The 14,193-nt window shown below is 45.7% G+C and overlaps 2 protein-coding genes across 3 annotated transcripts in view; one reads left to right on the top strand and one right to left on the bottom strand.

The window, feature by feature from the left end:
• The window catches only part of SND1 (staphylococcal nuclease and tudor domain containing 1), a 547,109-nt gene that overhangs the window by 75,751 nt on the left and 457,165 nt on the right, over nt 1–14,193 (bottom strand). The gene's annotated exons all lie outside the window — the stretch shown is intronic.
• Nucleotides 4,433–8,044, top strand: LRRC4 (leucine rich repeat containing 4). Its single transcript, XM_001366241.4, has one exon. The coding sequence runs from the start codon at nt 5,912–5,914 to the stop codon at nt 7,862–7,864; it is 1,953 nt and encodes a 650-aa protein (XP_001366278.1). The 5' UTR covers nt 4,433–5,911; the 3' UTR covers nt 7,865–8,044.

Below are 14,193 nucleotides of genomic sequence, written 5' to 3'. Positions count from 1 at the left end.
TGGCTCACTCAAGTGAATTACTGGATGGAGATAGCAATTAGATGAACAAGAAGGACGAACAGTCAGACAGGAAAAGAATAAAGATACAGTCACAACAAAAAAGGAGAGCTATCTAGAAGGAGTATCAGACTCTGGAGAAAGGTTGAGAAGTCTAAGGGCTGAGAAATGAATATTGGATTTGACCTAAACCCAAAAAGATTTAGATTCTAAAGTCTTTCATTAGCTTCTTGCTATCTTTAATAAGCATCAAGTTACAGCCTCTATAGGCCTCAGTTTCCTTATCCGTAATATAAGGGAGTTGGGAGTCAGTTGCCTCTACAGATCTTTCTAACTTGACATCTCTGATCCTATAACCTTGACATTATTTTGAGGAAGTTGTGTGAATTGGTTTATTTATTTATTTATTCATTCATTCATTCATTCATTTATTTATTGTTTGCCATCTGTCTTGGAGTTAATACTGTGTATTGGCTCCAAGACAGAAGAGCAGTAAAGGCTAGGCAATGGGGGTTAAGTAACTTGCCCAGGGTCACCCAGCTAGGAAGTGTTTGAGGTCAGATTTGAACCCAGAACCTCCCGTCTCTAGGTCAGACTCTCAATACATTGAGCCACCTGGGTGCCCCCTGTGTGAATTATTGTAGATGGCAAAGCAGGGTGATTTTGCACACGAGGAGAAAGGTCATTTTAGAGAAGATTGGGCATGGTGCATTAAGAAGCTTAAATTTGTACCTTAGGTTACTGCTGGGTTTAGAGCAGTGGTCTGGTCACCCTCATTGTTTGTCTCTATGTAAGAAATCAAGTGTCCCTAGAGAATTGTTTCTTTTAAATAGTCCATTTAAACAGTTGTCCTTCCAGGGACAGGAGAAAAGGGAAGTGAGAGAAAGACATGAAAGCAATGTGTTTCAGCTGCCTTAGGTAGTGCTTTATATCTGAACCATTTCTTTCTTATCTTTCCTCCCTTGCCTATCTTCCAATCAAATATTCTCTTTGCCATCTATCTGCTCCTTTATCCTTACTTATTGAGGCCATAATCTCTCTCAATCTTAGTTTCTTCATCTGTAAAATGGAGATAATACTAAATTCACAGGGCTGTTGCTAAGAGAGCACATTTTGTTAACCATAAAGGGATCTATATATTTGAGTAATACCTTTTCTACCCGTTTTCTTCACTACAAATGTGTAATTAATGAAAATAATGTTGGAAAAGGCATTTTAGTATGGTACCTCAATAACAAAAGGGACTTCAGGAGATGTTCAATTTAATAATCATTTAACACTTACTCTGCCAGGCACTGCTAAATGCTGGGGAAGTAACGGCAAAAATGAAACAGAACTTTTCCATAAGAAGCTTCCATGGGAGGGACAAAGTGGGGGAGGGGAGCAAAAAGAATCTACCATGTACACAGCAAAGTAAATAATCTGAGGTAAAATCAAGATCACAAATCTCAGACATGATTACAGCTAGAGGCTAGGAAAAGGAATATGAAGTGGGAGAGAGAAGGAAGTGAATTCCAGTGATGGAGGACAGCCTGGGTCACTTACCTACTTACCTACCTTCCTTAGTGCTAGTAAGGCCATTACTAGGGGTGTAGCAACCCTTTGACTGGCTTACTGATCTAAGCAAGGCTTGGCAAGAAGCAGGGGACCCCTTAAACCATATATTTGCTCCTAGGCGTTTGGTTCAAATGACCATGTTGCAGACAGCCTGTGACTTTCTTCTGGCAGCAGAGCTGGGGAGAATTCCTTTATCACTCTCTTCTTCCACCCCAAAGGAAAAGAGAAAAGATTTATAAGTTGTTATCACCACGTATTTGCTTACTTAATGACAACTTCATTATTAGCCATCACTTTGACCCAAGTCAGTGCGAGTACTCTTATTTCCCCTTGTGGTGCGGAGGCAGAAACTTGCATTTGCTGGGATTAGAACAGAACAGATGGAGCCTGGGCTCGCCTACACGGGTAGGGAAGCAGCACAGTCAGATTCCCCCCCTTGCCTATGAAAAGGTGACGAATGATTTTGTATGCCCATTACAGACATGCCTGTGAAGCCTGGCCCAGAAAAAGGCCCTCTTCTCTCATAGGATGCTACATTAGGCTGGCCTGTATGAGCTTGAAGAGCCTGCTCCTCCCACACACCCTAGATCTACATGCCACAGGCCTGAACAGGGCTAGTTTCATATTCCTTCTTCTACATTGTGGTGCCTCTTTTGGGAAACCTATCTTGGCTTCCTGATAGGACTGAGTATTGTTTATAGCTCCAGATGTGCTGAGAGGTGTCTTGTCTATGCTGATATGTGTAGGAAGAGGACCTCCATGCAAGAGAAGTAAGGTAATCCAATCAGGAAACTTGGTTACCATGACAGATTCACTCCATGTTTTCCCTCATGCTTCATTCTAATGTACATGATCAGTGCGACCGGGTAGGCAATAGGCTCAGTCAAGTATCTCTTTCCAGATGGCCTCTCACTTCACTTCCATACAATGCACCCTTCACGGACTCCTTTTCAATTAAGCTTTATGCAGTTTCCTCCCTTTATTTCCTTTACTACAGTGAGAAAAGTCAGTAGGGCACTTCACTAATTTGGGGTAAAACACAGAGCATCACCCCTATGATCAGATCCCTAAAAACAACCAAAATCATGGCCTAGTTGATTCCAAATTCATTGCAGAAAAGACCCATCCTTTCCCTCCAAATGGGGACCAATATCTCCTCTTAAGCATAAGGATTCCATGCCACTCCTAAACTTTGGCTCAAATAAAATGTTGGAAATGTACTTTTATGCTTACTAGGCAGTTGAGGAAACTAAGGCACAGGGATGAAAAGGGATGCCCCCAAAACCAGGTAAGGTAAAGTCAGAGAAGCTAAGGACTTCAGTGGTTCTGGTCTTTCGATTCCAGTTTGTGTAGGATTACAAAGTCTTCGTGTGTGGTGCTGGAAGCTAAGAAATGAATTATGGGGGTGGTGGTGTGTTAGATGGAAATGGTCTTGTAAGGCTGAGGTGAAGCTAGCCAAAGGCTTTAAAGAGATGACTTACATAGTCAGATTCAGAAATCCTCCCATAGGATGGAGAGGAGGCAGTCTGCTGGATTCATAGAAGTAAGTTTGACTTATTCCTCTTTTCCTATCCATAGCTGGCAAACAACCCAGCAGTTAGGTTTCATTTGCAGATGGCTGGTTTGACTAAGAACTCAAAGAAAGTTGAAGGTAAAGGAAAGAGCAAGAGAGGGGGCTGGGGAGGTTGCTGGGAATAGGAGACCCAAGCAGTCCCAGTCCCTGGGTGAAGGGGAGGAGAAACGGGGTGGCACACGGTTGCTAAGAGCGAAAGGAGGCGGTGGCAGCAGTATGAATGAACCAGTCGTACCGTGGATTCTGGGAGATCACTTCAAACCATTTGTGCTGCCCTGGCTGGCTGTGCTGTCCCAGGCTGTCATTCCTCCTCCCTCCAGTCTCCCTCCCCACAAACCTTCAGGAAGGGAACTCTGAGCTAGTTAAAGCCTAGAGAAAAGGAAGGGAAAATCTGGGAAGGAGGAAGAGGAAAGCACTAATTACCATTCTCCGCAGATCGTGCTACTCAATGACACTAGTCTTTCTCTTCTGGCTCCAAGCCCCTCTGATTTCTTTGTCCTTGTGCCCCCGGAGACCCACAGCACAACTCATAACTGAGTGTGTTGCCCCTGCCATTAAAGGAAGAGCTCAGTCAGCATTTGGGGGTGGGAGTGAGGATGATGTGGCGTGGGCAGGAGACTGGCCAATTACAGCAGCCCAGTCTTGGGCAGTTGGAGTCTTCTTTCTGTCTTACTTCCATTCTCCCACTCCCATCCTACCGCCCCCAGAAAGAGGGAAGGAACAGCAACTGGGTGAGGAGAAAGAGCCGAGGATCTGGCTTCAGAGCCTCTCTTGCTGCAGCCCGGTCCAAGCCAGCCTATCAACTGTTCCCCAGCATCTCCCTCCAACGGGACCAAAATAGCTGCCAACGCCTTCGACTCCCAGCCCCGCACTTGACTCTCACTCCTCCTCTCTTGCTCACACTCTGGCCCTTCTCTCCTCAATCTGAGGGGGGTGGGAGGTAGAGAGGAGGAAGCAGCTTTGGGGGGGGGGGGAAGGGAGAGAGAAGGGAAGGAAGGAAGAAAGGAAGGAAGGAAGAGAGGAGCTTGCCTGCTTCAGCCTCACTGGAAGCCTTCGGCATTAACCCCTCGAGGGAAAGCAGAGGAGGGGGTGGCTGTGTTAATACATAAGGCACTGCATCACGCTAATCTTCTCCCCAGAACAGTATGCGTCAGCAGTACATTCACGTTCTGACTGAAGGACAAAAGGATGAGAGAGCAGTCTGCGTGGCTGCTGCCTGCAACACCTCCAGCCCAGCGAGAGGAGACGGTGGGAGGAGAGTACAGGGGGCCCGCCACCACCGCTACTAGGAAGAGGGGAAGATGCTCCCAGGGATCTGCGCTCTTAACTCATCCTCGACCACCGCCGCCGCCACTACCACCGCCACCGCCGCCTCTGGTGCTGCTGTTTCTAGCACTGCTGCAGTCAGTGGACAACAAAGGCATTGAAGGCAACAAAAGGCAAACCCCACAACTAGCTACCTCAACACAAAGGGAGAGCCAGCTACGATCTGGGGGACCCAGGAGGAGAAGGAGCAGGAGGAAGGTGGCCGGTCTCTGGGAGTTGCTATTGCTGCTGCCGCTGCCACTGCTGGACCCATTCTTGCACCAAGGGCTTGCTGGAGGGGCTTGTGAAAAGCATCCTAGAATCTTTAGCTCTCGGTTTCCTGTTCGGGGGCACTGGGTTTGGTCCCGGCACCATCTCCACACTGGAGGGCCGGCTGGATTAATGCTCACTGTTGGAGAGGAAGGCTGATACTTATGCATCTGCCGGCTAGAAAGCTAAGCTAGTCCCCCCCCCCCTCTTCCTTTCCTCTAACAGAGAGAATAAAAAAAGGGGGGGGGTGTGTGTCTGGGGAGGGAGAGTTGGAAAGAAATCACATACACTGCCTCCCCCTGCCCGTCTTCCCCAACCCTAAGAGCACTCCATGAGCTAACAACTGCAATCAGCTGCCACTGGCCCAAGAGAGGTGCTCCGTGGGTGAGGAGCGTGCAGCTCCCCGAAGAGGAGGCTCACAAAGGGAAGTGGGAGTATCAGCAGGAAGGAGTGTCTCCTAGGAAGCTTTGGGGGTTCCCCCCCTTTCTATTTTCTCTGGGTGGCAACAGAAGGGGGCACAGTTGGGGGGGCAGAGGAACACTTTGGCAATGAAGCTTCTTCACTGGCTGCTTGTGAGAGCTGGCGCCAGGGTCCAAGGACAAAGCTGGGAAGTGCTGGTGGCGCTGCTCTCTGGGGCGCAGGGGGGGGATGCACCTGCATAGCCCAGAGGGCCTCATCTTTTTCTGGTTCTACTCAATTCTGCTGCTTCGCCTGCTCCTGCTCTGGATTTACTAGAAGCCATTTTGTCTCCCCCACCCCTTCTTTCCCTTCTGCCCCCCCAACCCTGTCCCCTTTCCTTTCCCCTTCCCTTTGTTAATTAAAACTAAGGAGTAAGAATGGGAACAGTGTACCCAGCTCCTGTGGTGAAAGCTTAAGGACACAACGCCAATTCCTCCCGAGGTAGGTGCCGGCGAGCTGGTCGGGGATCGCTTTGGTAGGGGGCCAGAGGGTTAGTTTTGGGGTGGGGTGGGGAGAAGTGAGCATTTTTCCAAACAGTGGGTATAGGGGCAGAGGCGATGGTGGATGGGGGACCACATTTTAGTCTGGCATTTTTCCTGGCCGGATCTGCTCTGTCTCTCTGACTGCTCCCTCCCCACCTCCTTCTCCAGATGGAAAGAGGAGCTTCTAGCTCACTTAAGCCGGGGTAGGGCCGGTTTTCCTTTCCGAGCCAAAATCCCAGGCGATGGTGAATTATGAACGTGCCACATCATGAAGCTCTTGTGGCAGGTAACTGTGTACCACACCTGGAATGCCATCCTGCTCCCCATCGTCTACCTCACAGCGCAAGTGTGGATTCTGTGTGTAGCCATTGCTGCTGCCGCTGCCGCCTCCGCTGGGCCCCAGAACTGCCCCTCCGTCTGCTCGTGCAGTAACCAGTTCAGTAAGGTGGTGTGCACACGGCGTGGCCTGTCTGAGGTCCCCCAGGGCATCCCTTCTAATACCAGGTACCTCAACCTCATGGAAAATAACATCCAGATGATCCAGGCTGACACCTTCCGGCACCTTCATCATTTGGAGGTCCTTCAGCTAGGCAGGAACTCTATCCGGCAAATTGAGGTGGGGGCTTTCAATGGCCTGGCCAGCCTCAACACCCTGGAGCTATTTGACAATTGGCTGACTGTCATCCCTAGTGGGGCCTTTGAGTATCTGTCTAAGCTTCGGGAGCTCTGGCTTCGAAATAACCCCATAGAAAGTATTCCCTCTTATGCCTTTAACCGGGTGCCCTCCCTCATGCGCCTGGACTTGGGGGAACTTAAGAAGCTGGAATATATTTCTGAGGGGGCTTTTGAGGGACTGTTCAACCTCAAATACTTGAACTTGGGCATGTGTAACATCAAGGACATGCCTAATCTCACACCCCTAGTGGGACTGGAGGAGCTTGAGATGTCTGGGAACCATTTCCCTGAGATCAGGCCTGGCTCTTTCCGAGGCTTGAGCTCCCTTAAGAAATTGTGGGTCATGAACTCGCAGGTCAGTCTGATTGAACGTAATGCGTTCGATGGGCTGGCCTCATTGGTGGAACTCAACTTGGCCCACAACAACCTCTCCTCCTTGCCCCATGACCTGTTCACTCCACTGAGGTACCTGGTGGAGCTGCACTTACACCACAACCCCTGGAACTGTGATTGTGACATCCTGTGGCTAGCCTGGTGGTTGCGAGAGTACATTCCTACCAATTCCACCTGCTGTGGCCGCTGCCATGCCCCTCTGCACATGCGCGGCCGCTACCTCGTGGAGGTCGATCAGGCTTCTTTCCAGTGTTCTGCACCCTTCATCATGGATGCACCCCGGGACCTCAACATTTCTGAGGGTCGGATAGCAGAGCTCAAGTGTCGGACTCCCCCTATGTCCTCTGTGAGGTGGTTGCTGCCCAATGGGACAGTGCTCAGCCATGCCTCTCACCATCCCCGGATCTCTGTCCTCAATGATGGCACCCTGAACTTCTCTCATGTGCTGCTCACAGACACAGGGGTATACACATGCATGGTGACCAATGTGGCAGGCAACTCTAATGCCTCGGCCTACCTCAACGTGAGCACGGCTGAGCTCAACACCTCTAACTACAGCTTCTTTACCACAGTCACAGTGGAGACAACTGAGATCTCTCCTGAGGATACCACCCGCAAGTACAAGCCTGTGCCCACTACATCTACTGGCTACCAGCCAGCTTATACCACCTCTACCACAGTGCTCATCCAGACCACCCGTGTGCCCAAAGTGGCAGTGACCACGGCAGACACCAACGACAAGATGCAGACCAGCCTGGATGAGGTCATGAAGACCACCAAGATCATCATCGGCTGCTTTGTGGCAGTTACCCTGCTAGCTGCTGCCATGTTGATTGTCTTCTATAAACTTCGTAAGAGGCACCAGCAGCGCAGTACAGTATCAGCCGCCCGGACAGTTGAAATCATCCAAGTAGATGAAGACATCCCAGCAACCACAGCAGCAGCGGCTCCTTCCAGTGTATCAGGTGAGGGGGCAGTAGTGTTGCCCACAATTCATGACCATATTAACTACAACACCTACAAACCAGCACATGGGGCCCACTGGACAGAAAACAGCCTGGGGAACTCTCTGCACCCCACAGTCACCACTATCTCTGAACCTTATATAATTCAGACTCACACCAAGGACAAGGTACAGGAAACTCAAATATGACTTTCCCTACCCTCCAAAAAATTATAAAATGCAATAGAATGCACAAAAAAAAGACAGCAACTTTTGTACAGAGTGGGGAAAGACTTTTTTTTCTTGTATATGCTTATATATTAAATCTATGGGCTGATAAGAGAAAGATTATATTAAAATTTAAACAGAGAAACAAAATCAAAACAAAAACTATTTTTTAACTTGTAAGTTCTATTTAAAGGGGGATGGGGAAGGGAAATTTGGGGAGTATTGGGGGGGGTAGAAGACAGAAAAAAAAACAACTTGCTATCCTGCTAGAAAGCTTTCTGGAATAAGGTTGGATCTGTTTAAAAACAACAATAAAACAATCCCTAAAGAGGTAGGATAAGGGGGTGGGAAGAATGGACTGATCCTGTCATTTTTAGAAGATGCTTCATAGGATGCAGTAAATATCCATTTCTACAGACATCTTTCTTAATTCCCGAGAGCTGTCTTTGCAGGTTTATATTAAAAAGCAAAACAAAAACAAAAAAGAAAAAAAAATGAAAAAGCACCAAGAATTTGTACTGTGCCAAAATGTTAAGATGCAATAATTTTTTTCTTCAGAGAACATGGGAGAAATAGAACTATAAATGTATTTTTAAACAGGAAAACCACCAAAAATGAAGTGAGCCTTTGAAAGGGGCTGAGCTTGTATGTTTGTCCATGTGCACACGGCTCTTCTGTCTGCGTACACGGACATGCATGCACCTCATCTAATGGAAAGCTTCAGGAAAGAACAGAGGGGGAAAGGAACTGGCGTAGCTCTCAGTGGAACACTTTAACATTGCACCAGATTCCTGCAGTTCAGTTTAACCCAATCTGTATGGGAGAAATGTGTGTGTATTCAGGGTTTCCCATGAAGAGAATATATCTGAAAGGGGATCCAGGGCCAGGGATAGGGAGTTTGGGGGGAGGGGGGTTTGGAAGTTGGGTGAATGTATTCACAAAAGGCCATAAATTAGCATCATCCCGCCCACCTGTTGTTCTGGATATCTGACAAATGATTGTAGACAATTCTGTTATTTTATGATTTCTCTTTTAGTTCTAGGATTGCGGGGGGGAAGAGATGGGGGGAGGTTTTGGGAGAGTGGAAGCTTTTCTCATGGTTGTGATCTTGTGGCTGACATAAATGCTGATTCATTAGGAATTATTGGCTGCTATCAACTGGTGGTAGGGGGTAAGGAGAGACACAGAACTTGAGGAAAAAAGAAAAGGTTAGGTGAAAAGGGCCATGATAGGTTCTGGTTTGTTTATGGGAATGCAACCTTTTCCCACCATTATGGTTGATAAAAATAATGGGAAAATGCATCATATATTAATAAATCTGTATAGAAAGGCAAGAACACAGAACCGCACCTCTCTCCAGAGGTGGGTTGTGAAGTAAGCCCTGTTGAAAACAGCTCAGCAGGGGGAAGGCTTCCCTCCCCCAGGCCCACCTCAGGTGCAATAGGGGAAAGGAAGAAACTCGGAGGGTGGGGGAAGCTGGGGTTCTCTGTTGCTTCTGGTCCATTTAATGATGTAATTACTTTCATTTATTACTTTAGCTTTAAAAAAGGGTTCAGATTTGAAAGAGGGTGGGGTTGGGTGGGTGGGGAAACGTCAACAAAAGAATACTGACTGTAATGTGAGAAAAGTGTATTTTTGTATTTTAATAAATATTGTTCAATTTTTAATTCAGTGTCCCCAAAGGGTTAAATTGAATGTTAGACCTTGAAATCTACAGATTCGCTGAGGTGATCGGAAGTACCAACCAAGAGATATTTAAAAAAGAAAAAGAAAGAGGCAAAGAGAGGGGGGAGAAAGAAATGTTCATACATTTTAAAAGATTACTGAACATTTTAAAACTGTTATTCCTCCCCTAGTATAAATAAATCCAACTACAATACTAGATACCCACCTTGAGCTAAGTGCGGCGTTGCTCCCTGGGACCTGTTGGGAAACACCCAATTCACTGTGCCCTAAAACAGGAAGGGCATTGGGCCAACCTCAGCTCATCATTTCACTTACTCTGGCCAAAATTAAATGCCACCTCAGCAGATGCTTTGGGCAGGCCAAACCCATTCTGCTCAAGGACCCCATGGGACCTAGATTTAGGAGCTTGGCAGCAACCTATGTTGGCTCCTATTTCTGATGGACAGTAAGTCTCTTCTGTTCTAAGGGTACTAAGTGGCCGAGTCTATTTTGGTGGTGGGTATCAATTTAAATTAATTTCCATTCAAACCAAACATTAAGTGCCTAGTAGGCTCAAAGTTGAGTTAATGATGTCCAGAGTGAATGCATTTGAAATGGGACCCTGTGCTTTTCAAGTGCTAGTGCTTCTATTGATGTAGGGAAGGGAACTGAGTGGGTGTGATCTCTATGGCACTGAGGAGGGAAGAAAAGAAACAGGAAGGCAGTACTTTGCAGCAATTAGAAAATGGTAAGACAGTAATATCCAGAAGCTGAGATCTAACATAAAGCCAGGAAAATTCCATTTAAGAGGACTTCAAAATGCACAAAATATCTAGAAATTAGCCAATATATGACTTACGTAAATACAACTACAAAACTGAATAGTTAAATAAACAAGTGTATAAATAAGTAGAGAGATAGTGTTCATGGCTGGGCCACATCAATAAGACAATAACAATACTGATTCCATTAATCTACATAGTTAAGCATGATTCTAGTTAAATTACCAAAGGGATGCTTTACAGAATTAGTCAAAATAATAACATTTGGAGCAAGACAAGGTCAAGAATATCATGGGATATTAAAAATAAGTCCTAGATACCAATCCTGTGTGAATAGTCCATCTGCAAATGATCTCTCTCTTGGGCAGCTCTACTCTCTAAGGCTGATAAGCTGTCACTTTAATATCATTAGTTCCCAAATACATTTTGTTTCTGCTATTTTTTTTCATTCTTTCCCTTTATAATACCATAGAATAAAGAAGCTTATAATGTAGAAAGGGAAAGGAGTTATTGGGGAGTTCAATAAAAAGTCAATGCCTCACCTCTTGCTAGTTCCCAGAGAGACAAGTCAAGTACCTGAGAGCAGTTTCTCAGGTTCACTGGAACTTTACTTAGTGGAGATTAAGTAGGAAATCAAGTGGCAGAAGTGGTAGAAGCAGGGAGTTATGAAGTTAATTTCTCAATCTACCCATGATGTAAGTAATTGTTTGGAACAAAGTTGACTTGGAATTATGAAGTAGCTCTTTACAGAAATGGTTTCTCTGAACTAGTGTGGTAAGAGGGAAGAACTAGATACAAGTCCCATAGTGCAGAAAGAAGAGGTAATTTGACATATTAGGGAAGATTCCCAGAAGCTAATGCTACTTGGGCACTAGATTTATATTCTTGGCATACATATTAACACCTGAATGTATTAGGGATGATGTCTATGACCAAAGAGGTAACTGGGGGGTGGAGGGGATATGCCCTGCTGGCCTTAGTATAAGGCATGATTGCTTTAAGACCAGAGGGCTTCAGTCATGCTGATTCTTCATAGAAACTTCCTGCTCTAAAAATGGTAGACATTAAGGTAGAGAGAAAAGACAAGAAAGCCCACCAGAACAGTGATGTTAATGAGAGGCACAAATGAATTACAGGGTTTGTTACCTGAGAGACATTCATGTAACTGCTTTCCTATAACCAGCAGGGGGCCTTTGGAGAGACCTGAGACATATGATATTTATTCCCTCTTCTAGCTCAATCACCTATAAGAACATACATTGCTCTCAATGATTAATTCTAAGAGGAAGCACCAATTTGTGGCCTAGCATTCCTGCCTAGATTTAAAATCAGTCAAAAGCTCTTACTAGGCAGTACTGATATATGAATTCAAATTCCTCAAGGATGAGGTCCAGTCAAAACAGTCAAGAAAATGGCACTGAGCAACCGGGCCTTTAGGATATTCCTAAAAGCCACTGTGAAGCCATAAAATCTGTAGTACCAAAGATAGCACCCACAGAATAAACATATACGTCCCTTGGCAGCTATAACTTCTGTGGGTGGATAAAGTACAAGGAGGAGAGAAGGGCTTATGGCTAGTAGCTTGTAGGAGGAGCCTAAGCAGCTTGTCAGATGCTTGATTACATTTTTGGTATACAGAATTTTAGCACTGTGGGGAACCTTACGAGAGCATCCAGAGAGACCTCCTCAGTTTAATATCAGGAAACTGAGGCAGACCCAGGGAAACTGTGACTTAGAACTAAAAATGTTAAAGATAGAAAAGATAAGAGAAAAAGAAATCAAATCCAACTCACTCATTTGACAGAAATGATTGCCCAGAGTTGCCTAAGATCTTATAGCTTGTGAACAACCACAACCTGGGATTTGAATCTCAGTATTCACTCTTCAGGCTTAAGCTTTTTCCATTGTACCATATTGCTAGCAAAACACATGTGATTATACAGGAAAAAATGATGTCCTTTCAACAAGATCCCTTCTCTGCTCTCTCTTACCTCTTGTATTGAATTCTAGCCAGAGCCACATCCACAAGGGGCACAAGTATTGGCCCAATGGCAAAGGGCCACTTCTTGAAAGGAATGCATGGAGTAAAATTCCTAAGAGGTCTTGTTTCCTTTCTCAAGGAGAGAACAGATCAAGATGACTAGACGCCAGAAACAGGTGACAGGTGTGATGGAGAGGGGAGAGCCAGGTTGGGAAATCCTAAAGAAATGTGGGTTTGGTTAGCTTCTTCCTACTCTTTTCCCAGAGGCCCTGTAGATCACTAACTATAGCTAGGATGAGAAGGGAAGCCTTTTTGCTACTCTCATTCAAAATCAGGGACTTTGATATCGCCATCCCTTGTTACACCCTCAGAAACTATTCAGAGGCCTTTCCCTCAGCAAGTATAACTGTAGATTTGTTATTTATTGAGGGTAGACAGGCCTTCGGGCCTAGAGACATTAGCATTATCATGCTATTTAACATGTATTGAGGCCAACAATGTGCTGGGTATTGTGTGGAAAAGAGCAGCCGCCAGAGTTCCTGTCTTTTGAGTTCTGTCATCATCTTCTTTTGCCATGAGAAGAGAGTTATAGACCAGTATCAGACCTCATGTGCTTTGATTTCCTTTAGGAATGGTGGGTAGAGACTTGAAGGGTTGAATAACCCTCAGTGAGTGTAGGCTTCCCACTTCAGGGGGCCAGAGCCCACAATTAGGGATCCAACATTTAGTGCAACAAAGCAGCAGCTTAAAAATGGAGGGTGGGGGGTGGGTGGAGAACACAGAAGGAACATTTACATCTAAACATATGTCTGATTTTTATCTTCATCACCAGCACTCAGTGCTCCATGCCATCAACTAATGCAGACACTGTTTGATCCATTTCTAAATCCTGCCTCAGCTAAATTGCAAGGAAGCTTTTGGCTCACAGTGCTTCTCCTTGTCCCTGTCCATTCAGAAAGCACCCTTCCCCCTGTAGAGGGGAAGAGAGTCTGGGCAACAGATTAAGGCTGTTTTCATTTTGGCTTTAAATTAAAAGAGTAAATGATTTCCCTACAGCAAGGAAAAAGGGCTTTTGGGAATGGAACAGTAGAGTGCATGTCACAACTTACACAAGGGACTATATGCACTCAGCCTGGTACCCCATCCCTTTCATTGCTTTAGGCTGGTCTGTCTATGCCTGGCAAAAAGAACAGGGTACATTAGGAAGAAGAAATCTTGGCTAAAAGCCAAGGGACCTGTACCATCAGTGGCCTCAGGCACTGGATAAGAGTAGACACAGGTTCTCTCCTCTCCCACAATCCCCCTGGATCCTAACACATTTACTCTTGATAGGGTTCATAAGCAGTCTAAGGCCTTGTCTTAGTGGTAAGCAGAGACTGCTCTTCTGTGAAGGGGCAAGCTGGTGAAACAACTACTGACCAATTAACTTTCCCTGAGTAGTAGGCAAATTGATTTAACTCCCATCAATGGAGACTTAGTTCTTTACGCAAAAAAATCTTTATTCCCCAAAGCTTTTTTTCCCTTATTCTTGTTTCAACATCAGGAAGCCAACAAAGCCATATTTAATGCCATTTACTAAATTCTAACAGCCTTAGGGAAGGGAATGGGGAAGGAGAAGGTGGCACTGGGATAGGTTTTTGAGAATACAGAAGGAGGACCAAAAAATAGTTAGACTGTACAGTATCAGGCATTTTCATGATCATGGAAAAGTGGAGCTCTGTGGCAGACACACAAGTCATCAGCTAAGGGTTTGCAATGCAGTTAAGAAGGAAAGCCTGGGAGACTCCTCTGCCCTATCAGGAGGGATGTTAGCTGGTCCTACAGATAAGGAGAACACAACTGGTATGAATACAGAGCACACAACAAGAAAGAAAGGTTGGACT

The sequence above is a fragment of the Monodelphis domestica genome, chromosome 5, assembly GCF_027887165.1.
Source record: "Monodelphis domestica isolate mMonDom1 chromosome 5, mMonDom1.pri, whole genome shotgun sequence".
NCBI classification, from domain to species: Eukaryota; Metazoa; Chordata; class Mammalia; order Didelphimorphia; family Didelphidae; genus Monodelphis; species Monodelphis domestica.
The sequence above is the reverse complement of the archived record's forward strand: the minus strand, read 5'-3'. Positions and strand labels throughout refer to the sequence as shown.